The sequence below is a fragment of the Cotesia typhae genome, unplaced genomic scaffold (assembly GCF_013202065.1).
Source record: "Cotesia typhae breed Kobodo isofemale line unplaced genomic scaffold, CoteBio_Ctyphae contig_5, whole genome shotgun sequence".
In the NCBI taxonomy this organism is placed as follows: domain Eukaryota; kingdom Metazoa; phylum Arthropoda; class Insecta; order Hymenoptera; family Braconidae; genus Cotesia; species Cotesia typhae.
This window is the reverse complement of record NW_027423757.1, coordinates 9,101,041-9,117,098: the sequence shown is the minus strand read 5'-3', so window position 1 is coordinate 9,117,098 and position 16,058 is coordinate 9,101,041. Positions and strand designations below refer to the sequence as shown.

The window sequence follows — 16,058 nt, the reverse complement described above, 5'->3', positions numbered from 1 at the left end:
GTTTGTTTTTCGGAATTATTAAAATCCTCGTCACAAAAAACGTCAAAGATAATAATTTTTTTTTTGTGTTATTATAATAAAAAAAAACTTTAAAACAATAGAGCGAAAATAAGAGCTTGCCGTGAAGCGATGTAAATTCTAATGTACATCGTTTGTATACAGCCTTATTTCTCATTAAAATATGTATTTACAACCGACGAAGGACGACGGTAGTGCTGATGTTGCAACGCATAACTGACCGTTTAAATTTATCTTTTAACTTTTTTGTTCTCCGCTTTTGAAATACCGCCGATATGTGTATACGTGTGCTGTGATTACGCTCGTTCAGTGGGCGCTTTGTTCTACTTGTTTTTTTTGGATTTATGATTTTTCTAGTCAGTACGTGGTGATGAAAGTTTCCGTGATCCAAAAAATAAATAAGGATTCAACAAAGTGTAAAAGTTTGATGACCCGCTGTTTGCTGATAGAAATTTTTTGAATTGGAAAAAAAAAATAATTAATAATAACAGACTACGTTATGGCAACACGATACCTAATATTTTTTATTCTAAGCAAGAAAAAACATATGTACATAAAAAAAATGTAAATAATAAATACAGCAAGCATTATCTTCACGTCTAAGCTTTTTTAGTGTCAAATAAACGTTGATGGAAGTAGAGAAAAATAAAAGATATGTCTGTATAAATAAATATAATGGACAAAAGCTTACAGAATGGTAATTCGTAGAGATGCTTTTAAGGCTTTGTGAGATCCCACCTTTTCTCAAGCTGATGAAACCTACGACCATTATCATTATTATTATTATTTTTTTTCTCTTTTACAACATAGTCTGACTTTATTAACTTCAACTCATGATCTTGTCTTTTAGGTATCATAAAAAAAAATCCCGAATAATGTGATTGAGGTATTAACTTTTTTATTAAAGATTTATATTAATTCTTGGCTTTTCTTCTCTTGATATTTAATTAAAGTTTGTTGATATATTTTAAAACTCGGAAATAACAACTTTTTAGGATTTTTTGTCATTATTGAAACACTTATCTCGGCCCCTATTTCTATCTCTACTAAGAGCTCACATTCATGAAGATACCGAAGTTGAAAGCCTTTGAGATTTTAATAGCTGAGATGAGATTTAAAAGATTTAAATTTCTTGAAAAAATATTTGTACGATTTAATTTTAATATTTGATGCTCTGGAAAATACTTTAGTTGAATTTTTATGAAGAAAAGTTGAGATTACATTTTATTTTTAAAGTAATAAAGTAAAATAAAACATCAAAAAGTGCTGAAAATTTTGAATTTTCTTTGACTATAAATAAAATTTTTATAATTTTTCATCAACTTACTCGCCGCTAACATCGCAAAAATATTTCTTGAGAACTTCATTAAAATTTTACACCGTACTTTTGAGAATTTATTTTTTCCATGTTGAATTTAACATGACTACAAGATAAAGTCGCGGTATTTTACATAAAACACATCTAGATATGTATATTTTTAAATATGTAAACTACCCAGGACAGTGATAAATATAAGATACAATTAGTAAAAGCAACGAGAAAAATAAAAGTAATATAATATTAAGTTTACAAGTAAAGACGACATTCATAATAAAGATGATGTTACAAGAGTCTGGGTAGAAACAGGAGTAAAGGAAGTGAATTGTAAATAGTTAATAGTGAATATAAAGTAGCGCAGCGGGGTCGTAGCCAATATTTCCTGGCAAAACTACTCAACTATACTATGCTATTATCTATTATATACACATATACACATGGCAGATGTAGTCACTAATGTATGTATATACGTTAGATGCGCTCATTTTCCTACATAGAACAATTTAACTCGACGATGTGGACGGACAAGTCTAATAGGCAAGGACGATTCAACTGCACGGAAAATTAGTGAAATTCCATTTTGGTAAAATGTCTGCTGCGAATAAGGCACACCGAGGGAGCTGAAAATGAGCGAGAGGGAACAAAACATTTCAGTGTAGACTTTTAGACTACTACACCCTATTCTATTTTAACTTTATCTCTGTCCACAGTGAGATTGAAGTGGATAAATTTTTAAATGTGTACCGGGACCGGGAGAGGCTAAATTAAATATAAACTTTTAAACTGGCACATTAATTTACATACGAATCCTCCAGGGGTCGAATATATCGGCAGGGCTCACGATAATCATTCTTAATCTACTCATCGCATCAGAGGGATGAAAATTCCTTGAATTCTTTATATATTGCTCGCGATAACGATAAGAAAATTGAATAAATCAAGTAAATATCCTCGAGTCTTTATTTATATTCCTTTATTTGACGTATGTAATATAATATTAGTTACATAGATTGATCGTTTGGCCAAAAACACTGATGTCATCTTTACGAAAAATTTAAATTAAAATAGAATACTGATTACTGTAAATGGAGTTTACTCAGTAGAATAAATCTCTATTTTTGTATTTTCCTGGAAATAAGTGTCAACAGTTTCATCCTTTGTAGTGAAAAGTGTCCCAAATAAACAGAAAGTTGTGAATTTTCGCCAAACCTCGGTTAAAAATTTAGCATTGTATTCAAAGTGTACGGATGACACAAAACAAATGTTTGTACGGATTTGAAAACCAAACGAGGAAACAAGCTACAAAGACGAACATTGTCCGGAAAAATTTAAGTCAAACATAAGTTTATATAAATAGAGCCAACAAATGTCATTCAAAATACTGCGTCATATATTTTCCATTGTTTATTACTTTCTTTCACTGGATTCATTTATTATAAGACAAAATTTTTTTGAACCTAGCCATTGATAGAAAAAAAAAATATCTAAGCAATGTAAAATTCAGAATAGTGAAAATTAAAAGCTCATAGCTTCAATTTTCATATAAATTTTTTTGGGCGCAACAGCTTACAAGTTATCATAGTTAAAAGTTAATTTTGAAATGAAAATTGAATTCAATATTGTCCTACCGATGTACGAGGAATCTATGATATCTGAACAACGCTATTTTGAAAAATTGAAAACGAAATCATAACTTCGTTTGATCATCGATCTCAATTTTTATCTCTATGAACAAAAAATGAAAAAAAAAAAGAACAGAAAGTGTGAAATAAAAAAGTAAAATGAATTAAATTATTAACTATGTATACACGTCATATCTGATGTAACATGCAGAATGGAATAGTAACAATAACAAGAAAAGCATGCAATGTTCCTGAACTAATCCCATTTACAAAGCGTCACGCGTCATTCTATCGCTATCTGCAGCTTGTGATCGATTAATAGTCTGTGTGACACGGTGAGATTCACACGTATCTCACATTAATGAAATTTTTTGACGTTGTCCACGACTCTGGTATAGATGTATTTGTGTAGGCATGCATATAAAGAGAAAAGTGAAGAGGATAGGATAGGTAAACGATTGATCAAAATTCCGACATCAAATCTAATGGACGTGCATCATTCTACCAGCAATCCAGCAATATACCGATCAGAGCTATTTACACTATTTCTATGACCTCTCGTCATAGAATCATAGAAGGAAATTTCTAATATAACAGAAGCAGATCCACCACACGGTTACGTGTACACGATGTACATAATCGATGTGTACCGTCTGTATCTACTGTCCCTTGAATGCCTAATTTGGATGCCATCCCAATTAACCCCAGTACGTCCAAATTAACCGGTCTAATTGTCTCACACCTATTCATGCACGCACATATATGCGCATCTATATGTCTGTAAACACGATGTAATTATTTTGATGGTTATGATAAGCAAATTCAATTGGCAAAAAGTCATTCTATTTAGCTAAATGTCATCTTGGTTTATTTTCATCATTTATTACATATATAATTTAAACATTAGAATCGTCTAGATTTTTTTAAAGACATTCTAGAATTGAGGGAATAATAATATTAACTGTCTTTTAACTTCAATAATTATTTTTTTTTAGTAATTACTATTTTATAACTTTCTAAAACTACTGAAAAATTAGTTTAGAATGTATGTACAAGAGTATCAATCTTTATTAATGAGGGAGCGAAACTGTTAGACTTCAAATAAATCATTTTTATAGAAATAAAAACTTATTAATTATTATTCGATTGAATAAAAAAAAAATAACAACAAAACAAAGCAACCGAACGATGTTTATGAATAATACTTTATTGTTAAAAAAAGCTAACGTTGAAAGGCAATAAATAAACCTCGGGGTAGCGACATTGACAAATGTATTTATTAAAATAAAAGTAAAAGAAAAATGAATTTATAAATAAAATAATTATAAATATTTGTTTTTAGTTTTAGTTGTTTCAGCATTTAAAAACATTTACGAAGGTTATTTATTAACTTTAGTATTTTATATTTACCATGGGATGTTAAAACGCACGTAACGGGTCAGGGTACGAAATTGATAGTCGCTCGCAGTACCGAGTAATTTAAAATGTAAATTACAAATGGCGCTGGGGATTGGAGTATGGAATAGAAGCCAGGAATAAAAAGGGACGCGAATAAAATGAAATAAAAAAAAAATATATAAAAAACGAGAGTAAAGCGACGCCCATGGGAACGGTCATTTTGTTCTCCTACAGAACTATGGGCTTAACCCCTGCGGTACATCTACACACTTGAGCATCCCGTGTGTGCCCACATACGAGATACTGTTCAATGTTCAATGTTTCGTGTTCTACCCGAGCCCAGTTACCAAAGAGGGCGCCGATTAAAGTACATTGTGTCAAGTAACCCCTGGTGCTTCTCTCTTATTCGTTCAAATTGTATGAGTGGCGCGTGTATTATTAATCAACGATACCCTTCACAATCTGATGTATACATCTATACCCTCTCTACCTTCGTTTATTTTGGCTATCTGTTATTTTTTGTTCATTTATACAATGTCAAAATATACTCCCCTTTTTTTCTCTACACAGTTAAAAGGATTTGTTAATAATTAATAAGTCTTATATTAATAAATGATTTTTTAATATTAGATCATTTAATAAGTATTTATCAACAGTGATAAATTATTTATTAACTGCGATTTATTTACAGTTAACAAATATTTATAATAGCTAACGAATCATTTATTAAAAAAAATTTATTAACTGTCTATTTTTTCCTTCGATTGTAATAGTTTATTTACTTTTTTATGATTAGAATTTGAAAGCGCCTTGAAGCTAAAGTAATATTGAAAAAAAAAAATAAATAAATAAATAAAAGAAAAAAGAATGTAATGTAAAGGAAAAAGGTTTCTAGCTATAGCGCGATGACGCAGTACCCGGAGTGGACACTTGTGGCGCCAAAGCTTTACAATATTCTACAACACTATTATATAAAAGCTCATTCCTCCTTTCATTTCCATGTTATTTTCCCTAGTAGACGTCGGACGTAAATTTTTCTCTCTAAAATGTACCAGCAATATGTAACAGTCTTCAACGGTTTTACTGCCGACGCAATCGAGCAAACAGATGAGACGACGTTAAAGTAATAAGAGAAAGGTAAAATAAACAAAATAAAGTAGACACGACTGTGGAGACTTAAAAAAGCTATTACATTTTCTGCTCGGCGTCTTATCGTTACTAATTCCAAGATTTTTCTAACAAATCTTACTAAATTGCCTCATCTTATGTTTAATCAGCGGATTTTTCTCCTGTTGAAAACAAATTGTTTTGTCAATAGTATCGAATAAATAAAAATAGAGAGAAGCATGGTTAACATTTAAATAAATTCAGCCAATTTTCTTAATTTTTTTTAATGGATAATTGTCTATTTTATTTGCTGGCCCATGTACAGATGAATTTTTTTATCTTTCTAGGTAAATATATTCATTAAAACTTTGTTTACTTTTTATAGTAAATAAAATAAATAAAATTAGCTTAAAGTACATTACCGCGTACTCAATAGCGTTAATTTAAAAAAAAAGTGTAACGCGCTGCCGTCATAAATAGATGATAACTTATAATAATAACTTTAATACTAACAAACTATACGAACAATGTATTCCAAATGAAATACATGTCAGAGTTTGTTAAGGCCTCGTGGGGTCGCGGCTACCCACTGTGGCTCGTAAACGAATCCACGTGACAGCGCGTATATTAATACGTACTATACTATCTACATCTCCATATCTCTCTCTCTCTCTCTCTCTCTCTCTCTCTCTCTCTCTCTATATATATATATATATATATATATATATATATATATATATATATATATATATATATATATATATATTTCATTAGCGCAGTATATAATATATAGTGTTGGCTATTATTTTGTACTACCGCCGGAAAAAAGTATATTAACCACATGCACTTATTTACTTGCCTTTTATCTGATTTTAATATGAGCTCATAAATGTATGATTAATCAGTTTAATTTGTAATTCCTGCGTGCTCACAATACTTTATTGTGATTCTATTGATTACTTATTGGTAATTAATATACGGATACAATTCAAATATTTACTGATAAACATTTAAATTTTTACGTTGATATTTAAAATTAATTTTACATAAATAACAACGATTTTAATTGAATATTTAGTGATTTATTAACAATTATTGTTAGTTCAATTAATCTCGGATGATTGATTTTTATTTTCAAGGATTTGAGGATTATTTCATCATTCGTAAAAATAAAAGATATAGTTAATAATTATTTTGCACTGCAGTTTGATAAAATTGAGTGTAGTTGTGTAATGTATGACTGAGTATTTGTGCCTACATATATTTTAGCTTTACTAATATTGGTATTGCGACTGGTTCGACAAATATTACCTAACGGGATGCACGGTAAATATCGACGTAGACAAGATGAAAATGTTGGAGAGTGGAGGGCAAAAAAGAAGTCGGTGCTAAGGATGTCGGGTAAGGAATATATATTTATCTCTATACTGATAGGAATGAAACAAACAAAGAGGTCCGACAGAAAGATGAGCAGAAGCAAGGGAGAAAAAATGAATGAGAAATACTTGCGAGCATTTTGGTTAAGCCATTCACGATCGTTGAAGTTTCTCAGAATTTAGCAGTGCTGGTGTGTTAGTAATATTGCAGGAGCTCAACAAATATTACAGATGGTATTGACAGTAGTCGCTGGAGGAAATCCTACAGATGAATACTGATGTTACAAAATCGTTCAACTTGGTTATCAAAATTTGCATGGATCGCGGACGTTTGAATATAAATAAATAAACGTAAATAAAATATATTTATTTACTTCAAAAGTTACTGGGCATTGTGTACTAGCTACAAAGCATAAATATCAAACATTTTAAACTTTAAATTTTATTCAAGGTTATTTATTTTCATATAAACACCAAATAGTCACTGACTTTTCGCTTCTTATAAAATAACTTTGTTTGAAAAGTCTTGATTTCTTTTGAGCTAAAATATGCTTGATATCAATTTAAAGTTTCAAATGAGTTTTTTTGAGATTGCTTTCAGAATTTTTAAAGATTGCTCTGTATGTATTTCTTTAAAAAAAATAACAATAATGAGGGCAAGATGATTTTGCCTTTTTTTTAGTTGAAAGTTTATTTGATTATTCGATCAAAAAAACTAGGGGGATTATATAAATGACTATGAAAAAGTATGGTGCATAAACGAAGAAAAAGTTGAATATAAAAGTTAAATTGGCTAAAAAGTACAAATATGCAAATATTGTTGTAACAGTACTTAGTTGAAAACGTCAAACGATAATTATATAAAAATAAGTAGACAGAAACTAAATTATAAAACTTTTTAGCTCTGGAGTATTTTGCAAAAACAAATTAACTTCCCGTCATAAATTATATCATTCATTCCTCGGAAAAAGCAAAGATTTGATTATTATTCATTCATACAGTTTTTAGTTGTAAGCCCTGTTCAATGCTTAAGTATAAGACTTTGATCCTCTAAATAATATTTTATTAGCTGATTAAATACAAGTACAAAAAATAATTACATTCAGAAATGGCGTTTTTTATATGTTCAAAAACTTATATTTTTAGTAGAACATCACTTGTCAATTTAGTCTCATGAAGAGAATTCAAAGATAACTTCGTAAATTTGAAAAAACTATTGTATACTTTATGAAAGCGATAAAAATAATAGAAAGCTTTCGCATTTTTCTATTAAAAAGTTTATTTGATTATTCGACAAAATTCTTCAGCAAATTATATAAATCACTGTATAAAAAAAGCGCGGTAGCGATGAAAAGGAAACAGTTGCATAGAAAAAGTTAGATTGGCAAAAATAAAATAAAAATATAAAAATGTCGTTACGGTACATAAAGTAAACAAAACTAAATGATAATTGTATGAAAGTATATAGCAGAGTACACAAATACACACAGTTAAAAGGTTGTGTGGAAAGTACAAAAGTTTTAATGGGCTATTCGGATTCCGGGTATTTCACAAAAGAAAGCAAACTGCGCATTACAACTGACGTCGTCCATTCCTCCTTCTTTCAATAAACTACCACAATTTTGTACACCACCACCATTATCTGGCTGTCCACCCCACCGGTCGCTCCATTTTGTATAGCCATTTTTATGTAGAGATTCGCCTAAAATAGTCACCCACTCCCCCTCCGAAAATAGGTCATGGATTCCAATTAAAGCTTGATCTTCATTCGTCACATTTCTGATTCCGACCGCACGTTTGAACAGGTCCAACAATACCTATTGTAAAACACAAATCAAAATTCACATATTCATCATCATCATCATCATCATCATTAGCAGCAGTGACATATAGCATAAACACATTTGCATGGTGATTAATTGCAAGTGCTAGGACTAGTACTTACCCGCTCCTCAGCGAGAGAATCAATAATAGCAAGATTTCCACCTTCTTCATTACATATCCGTCTTGCGTTGTTGAACGTAGCTCCTCGGGTGTGAAGTTTGTGTGCTCCGATTCCGGGTGTATACTGATAATCATCTCTCTTGTGTACATCATGAGTGTTGAGGTCACATGTGCAAGCCATCCCATGAATCACGACATTGCGTAACCCCTCGAGACCGTTTGTACTGGTACACATGGGAAAAACTAATTGCGGAATGCCACGATGTTCCGACAAGTCATGACACGGTACTGCTGATTGTGAGGTTGAAGGTGTCATTTCCGTCGACTGAGAATTAACTTGTTCAACACTATCCACTTCTCTTATTACCCGATTATTTGGTACGCTTAGAACTATGGGTAGAAATATAAGATAAATTGGCTTTAGCATTGCTCTAACAAAACTAATTACAAAATAATTGAAAAAAAAATCTAATATGTTATTTAACCGACGTACTGTGTGCTCTCGGAATGGAAGACTGACGGGAACTAAAAATGAATTTAGTTTTTGCGGTGGATGAAGCTACTGGAGAAGAGAAAAAAAGAAGCCCGTGAACTACCCCCCGTCACGGACATGAGTCACCGAAAGAACTTATGAATAGAAACTTGAGTCCCACGTGGGCTGAGAATAAGTAAAGCTGAAGGTCTTTTCGTCTAACAACAACATCTCTATTCTCGTGAGTTCTTTTCCCAGTACAGGCTACCTGACTTTTTGTGATACTATTCACCTTTTTTTTTTCATAAGGTTCATTTTTTTTATACATTTTTGTGGAACACTGGTATACAGTACCGGGCTGAAGATATTTATCTTTCGGAATAAACTTGAAGCAAAAAAATACGACAAACTTGAGCAGCCTGAGATAAAATGCTTAACACGGAATAGGAAAAAAAGAATTATAAAATATGTGTCAGGAACCTTTTTTTTTCATATAGATATTTATTCAACACGAAGCTTATTGATATGTGAAAATATTATGTTACAGTGGAACTTTACAAATAAATGGATGATCAACAGTACATGATTCTCGACTAACTAACTTACTTTTAGGATTTATAATTGCACAATTATAAAATCTGTACCCATCTGGTTCTTTTTTCGACCATTTCAAATGCTTCATTGTTTCTACTTCTGTGTCACTTACAGATACCCAGTCTCCCTTAAAATAGTTGTGAATTCCCAAAAATACTTCTTCCCCAGATCCTTTTAGAAGATGATCAATGCACCACTGAAAACAATTGAAATTATCAGTAACATTAATAATTTATCAAGTCTTGCGTAATATTATGCATTCATTAAAATATATTGGTATGAATACAAACTTGAGTTTCTTGTGGTGATTCCATAAATGCTAAATGAGCGCCTTCTTTGAAGCATTGTTTTCTTGCTTCATTCCATGGCTTATGTTCATCATGAAACTTAAACCATCCAACATCTTCAAGTAGAGCGTAACCTTCACTCGGTGGCTTATCAATTGTTGGCAAACACTTGTAAGTGTTTTCATTTCCAACTTTAACGTTGATCTGAGAGTCCATTTGTCTTTTATAAGAAGTATCTGAAGTTTCATATTCCCCATCACAACAACAGCCGCAACAGTCATTACTTCCATTATTACCACTGTTACCATACATGTAGTTTTGTTGAAAAGGTAATCCAAAAGGAGGTAATCCGAAATTACCAGAATCATACATTTTTAATTTTTCGTACACAATTTTAAAGGCCAAATCGGCTGCCCAATTGCTGTTTCGCATGTCTTTAGGCAGACTATTAACAATGTGCTTTGAAATAACGTAGGCCAGTTTAGTTAAATTTCTATCTTCAGCTGGTGCATCTCCATGCGATGCAAAAGGATTTTTCCTTTTTATGATATGGTCATCATCATTACTTTCGGTTTCAGGTGATTGATCATCATTTTGGTGCTTGTCGCAATTTTTCTTCTGAGTTAAACACTCTATCAAGAACTTATCACGGAAGGATTTTTTTCCTTTTTTCCCACGATGCATCCCATGTCTAAGAGCAATTGGCTCTACGGTTGTTTCCATATCTGGTTCCAAATCGATTCTTCCAACGACGTCACTTTGGTCTTCTCCAGTGTCCAGTAAACGAACGCCAACATCGTCTGAATCGCCTTGTTGAGTCTGTAGTTGAAATTTTGATGTGCCAACTTCTTCAATATTTTCTAATTGTCTATGAAAATTTTTATAACAAGGTCTATTGCAACATTTACTATGGGATTTTTTACAATTTGAGTTGGTAGTTTTACAACAGGATTTGTTACATGTAGTAGGACAATTGTTATTGCAGCATTTACGAGGTTTGTGTTTTTGTTTAATAGTTAAAATTATAGGAAATGAGGAATTATTTTTTGGGTTAAAGTTTTTGATTAAATTAACAAAAGTTATTTGGGTTTTAGGATTTTTTGGCTTGGTTAATGTCTCCCATGATTTGTCGTAAGGCTTTAAGATACCATTGTATGCATGTTTTGGTTGGATATCTGCGGCTTTGAAAGGTACTTTTGGTTGGCTTCGTCCTCCTATACGGGGTTCTCTAGGCCTCCATTTTGAAAGTACTGTCATTGGTTTTGTCGTGGTCAAACGTTTTTTAGTAGTTAAGGGTAATTTCTTTTGAGGTTTTTTAGTACTCTTGGGTTTGATTGTGGTCTTTTTAGGTTTCATTGTGGTCTTTTTAGGTTTGATTGTGGACTTTTTAGGTTTCATTGTCGTCTTTTTAGGTTTCGTTGTCGTCTTTGTAGGTTTTATTATGGTCGTTTTAGGTTTTATTATGGTCGTTTTAGGTTTGATTGTGGTCTTTTTAGGTTTGATTGTGGTCTTTTTAGGTTTCACTGTCGTTTTTTTAGGTTTCGTTATGGTTTTTTTAGGTTTCGTTGTGGTTTTTTTAGGTTTCGCTGTCGTATTTTTAGGTTTCATTGTGGTCTTGTTAGGTTTAATTGTCGTCTTTTTAGGTTTGACTGTCGTCTTTTTAGATTTTATTCTTGTTTTTTTAGCTTTAATTGTAGTCTTTTGCTGGGTCTTTTTTTTGCTGTTTCCATTTTTTTTAGGTTGTTTATAAGGCGTAGAACGTTTATTAGTTTTTAGAATTTTTGTAGTGCTTTTCTTCGAAACTGTGTGTTTAAGCAATTTTGTAGTCGATGTTTGCCCTACTTTTTTATGTGTTTCGCCTATCTTAGCTGTTTTAGGAGTGACGGTTGAAATCTTTAAGAATTTGGTGTGGTTGTTCATTAGCTCTAAATTTTTGTTCGGTTTTGTGGTATGTTTTTGTTTCGTTTTACTATGTGTATCGTCTATCTTAGCCGTTTTAGGAGTGATGGTTGAAGTCTTTAAGAATTTGGTATGATTTTTCATTAGCTCTAAATTTTTATTCGGTTTTGTGGTATGTTTTTGTTTCGTTTTACTATGTGTAATAAGTTTAGATGTTGTAGACACTATTTTTGGTAGTTTTGAAACTTTAAATTTATTCATAGGCTTTTTAGTAGATGATTTGTGTGTTTGAAGAGAGCCAGGCAATGGCGTAAGCTTTTCTGAGATGACACTCTTCGTTGACCTTGAATGATCATTGAGATTTTTGCTATTATAATGTTTAGTTGTATGTAGTTGTTTAATTTTCATATGATCAACTTTACGAGTTGTTTTTTTACCAATAGTTGTTAAGTACTTAGAGAACTTTTTAGCATTGTTGTTCCCTACGTGAGATCGAGTGACATTTTTAAGGATTTTATGTTGTGATGATTTAGAGACATTAAAAGTATGTTTAGTCATTTTGATAGGGTTTAAAATAGTTTTACGTTTAACTTCATGAGATCTAATGCGAGATGAAGATAATGTAGAAAGTTTCGTTACCCTCTTTTGACTCTCAATACTCGACCTACCTATTTGTGGTTTAGAATGTGTTTTATTTGTTAACATATGTTTTGTAATGCGATGTTTGTTAGTTACTCGGTACCCTCCTTCGCTATAATCCTTGGTAATTTTCTCCTTAATCACATATTCCGTTTTATTAAATATTTTAGTAACTGAATTGTTGATTTTAGTCGGACCTTTTGTAATTAAAAGTCCATTTTCATATAGTGCTTTAGTTGGAGAATACGTTTTGTTAGGTAAATTTTTAGTAACTAAAGATTTATTTGTATATAACTTGTTTGTAAATGAATGCCCTCTACTATATGATTGTTTGGTATTTGAATGTCTGGCTTCATATGGCTCTTTAGTTAATGAATGTGGTTTTTTACTTGATTTTTCAGTAACTAAATTACCGGCTACATGTGGTTTTTTAGTAAGTGAATATACTTTCTCTTGTAATTTCTTAGTAACTAATGGACCGTTTTCATAAATTTTTTTAGTCGATAAATGGTCATTTTTATGTGATTTTTTAATAACCACATTTCCGTAATTGAATGGTTCTTTGACGGATGAATTATTTTTCCCAGGTAATTTTTTAGTTACTAAATGTCCATCTTCAAATAATTTTTTGGAAAAGGAATGTTCTTTTCCGTGGGACTTTTTAGTAACTAAATTTACATCATCAAATGATTCTTTAGTAAATGAATTTCCTTTTCCATATGATTTTTTAGTAATTAAATTTCCATTGTCAAATGGTTTTTCAGTATATGAATGATCTTTTCCACGCGATTTTTTAATGAATAAATAATCATCTTTATATGATTTTTTAGTTAATGAATCTCCATAATGTGATTTAAGGGTTGTTAAGTGCTTAACTTTATTTGGATTTTTGGTAACTAAATCCCCTCCTTTATGAGGATGTCTAGTTATCAAGTACCCTGTTTTATTCGAATTTCTATCAATTAAATTTCCTGATTTATGGGGTTTTTTTGTATTAACAAAAACGTTTTCATCTCGCTCCCAAATGGTTGAATGTCCCATACTGTAAGGTTTTTTATTAGCTACATATTCGACTTCAGGAGAGTCTGTAATCGAAAATGGATTATTTGTCATATATTTTGCAAATACAGTGAAAAACGGAGTGAAACGTTTTTTTGTTTTATTAGAATGGTATCCTAAATAAGGAGTAGTACGTTTAAGATATTTTCCATTCGGATTAAATATTTTATTTTTTCTTTCATACCATCGGTTTCTAGTCGGTCTTGGTCTTCGTGTCTTACGTGACGTCGTTTTTCGAGTTGGAGGCGGTGGTGGTTTAGTCTCAGGTGGTGGCGTTGTGGGTGGTTTAGTTGTAGGTGGTTCAGTTGTGGGTGGTTCAGTTGTGGGTGGTTCAGTTGTAGGTGGTTCAGTTGTTGGTGGTTCAGTTGTTGGTGGTTCAGTTGTTGGTGGTTCAGTTGTTGGTGGTTCAGTTGTTGGTGGTTCAGTTGTTGGTGGTTCAGTTGTTGGTGGTTCAGTTGTTGGTGGTTCAGTTGTTGGTGGTTCAGTTGTTGGTGGTTCAGTTGTTGGTGGTTCAGTTGTTGGTGGTTCAGTTGTTGGTGGTTCAGTTGGTGGTGGTTCAGTTGTTGGTGGTTCAGTTGTTGGTGGTTCAGTTGTTGGTGGTTCAGTTGTTGGTGGTTCAGTTGTTGGTGGTTTAGTTGTTGGTGGTTCAGTTGTTGGTGGTTCAGTTGTCGGTGGTTCAGTGGTAGGTGGTTCGGTTGTGGGTGGAAGAGTTGGTTCAGGTTTTGGCTTAGGTTTTGGTGGTGGACGTGGAATTGGATGTCGAGGTTTAGGGAAATAAAAGGGATGCCAAAAAGGTTTCCAACTTGTCCAAGGTTTCTGCCAAAATTTTTTGAAAGGTCTAGCAATAAAATTAATTTTTTTTTTTAAATGATGCTTAAGCATTAAAGAACCAGCAAGCAAACAACGCCTGCTAACCTCATTTGTTATCCGCTGTTTTTCCCCTGATTGTAACTCCTGAGAATCTATCCCACCCCTCGGTTCCGTAGCATCTAGTTGATCTTGATTAATTGCTTTATCGGTACCTTCGACTTTTAAGTTATCTATTGGATTGTCATTCTTTCGTCGATAAAAAATATTTTTTTCTCCTGAGTCTAATTCTTCACGTCTGAGTGCCGCGTCAATTGCCGATCTTCGCGAATTAATCTGCTCATTTAACACCTTTTGGATTCTCTCATCAAAATCATCAATTTTGAGATCAATAGTTACCGATTTAGCATAAAAATCCGCCAATGGGTTGTTTTCACTTCGGCGAGTATCCTCATTGTTATTATCCAGTGATTTTACTTCATTGCCATCTCCGAGTGTAATTTTAATGGTCGTCGAAAAACAAAAATTAACAAAAATTACATACAGAAATTGATGACTGTTCATCTTTTTTTAATAAGTAAACAAATAAAAAAAAAAAGTATACTATTTTTAAATTACACAAATTTTTTTGTGAACTTTAACTTTATGAAGCATATCGAAAACTGACGCCTGCACATTCACATTTAAACTACACTATTTTACAGAAAATTAGTCAAAACCAAACCGAGCTATAACTATTAAATGGTTTGTATATATATCACTGTATTGATACGAGATATCATCAGTCACCGAACGTGTATGTGTGTATGAATATGTATTTCATTCGCAACGACATTATGATTGTTGTTATCATTATTCTTATTATTATTATTGTTATCAATATATGTACACACATCCATGTATATTATTTATTCGTACGCATACTCAATTTAAACCGCGTAATCGATAATTTCGAGCATTGAACCGTTAATGCAATAAAACAAGAAATAACAGCATTACTGATTCATCTATTTCAGAATACAATTCAATGCAGATATTAACGTGATAACAGAATACACGGGTGTTTTACAATTAACAATATAAAATTAAAAAAAAAAAAAAATGCCGTAACTACTATTTTATTATCGATACGCCGTTAATCATGACTAATTTTAAATTGTTGAATTCAACAGTCTCATTGCTAGTACATCTGAAAAATATTTATTGAAATAAAATAGCCGTAAAATCGGTAATTCGTCACAGACACACGAATTACAATAAAAGGATTTAATGTATTCGTAAAACATCTCAGCTGATTTAACCTGTTCAATTTACTTTTTATAAGTATTATTCACTTATAATCTTCCTCCAAATGTAGTTAAAAAATACGATCGGATTATACTACAAGAGGAAAAGTTAAACCAACTTGACAATACCGTTTTGTCGTTGTTGATAAACTCATAAAATTGCATTATTTTAACCACGAGAAAAACTATTTTTGTCTCCGCTTCCTGTCTGGCGACTTACCAGCTAAATAAG

At 31.9% G+C, this 16,058-nt stretch overlaps 2 protein-coding genes across 9 annotated transcripts in view; one reads left to right on the top strand and one right to left on the bottom strand.

Moving 5' to 3' along the window:
* The window catches only part of Fstl5 (follistatin-like 5), a 197,697-nt gene that overhangs the window by 126,374 nt on the left and 55,265 nt on the right, over positions 1-16,058 (top strand). The gene's annotated exons all lie outside the window — the stretch shown is intronic.
* LOC141531493 (uncharacterized) lies at positions 1,128-14,891 on the bottom strand. Its single transcript, XM_074249341.1, is given in 6 exon segments — positions 1,128-8,385; positions 8,387-8,656; positions 8,785-9,342; positions 9,809-10,045; positions 10,140-10,955; positions 14,649-14,891. Coding segments are annotated over 5 exon segments (2,028 nt in total). The 5' UTR covers positions 10,860-10,955; positions 14,649-14,891; the 3' UTR covers positions 1,128-8,142.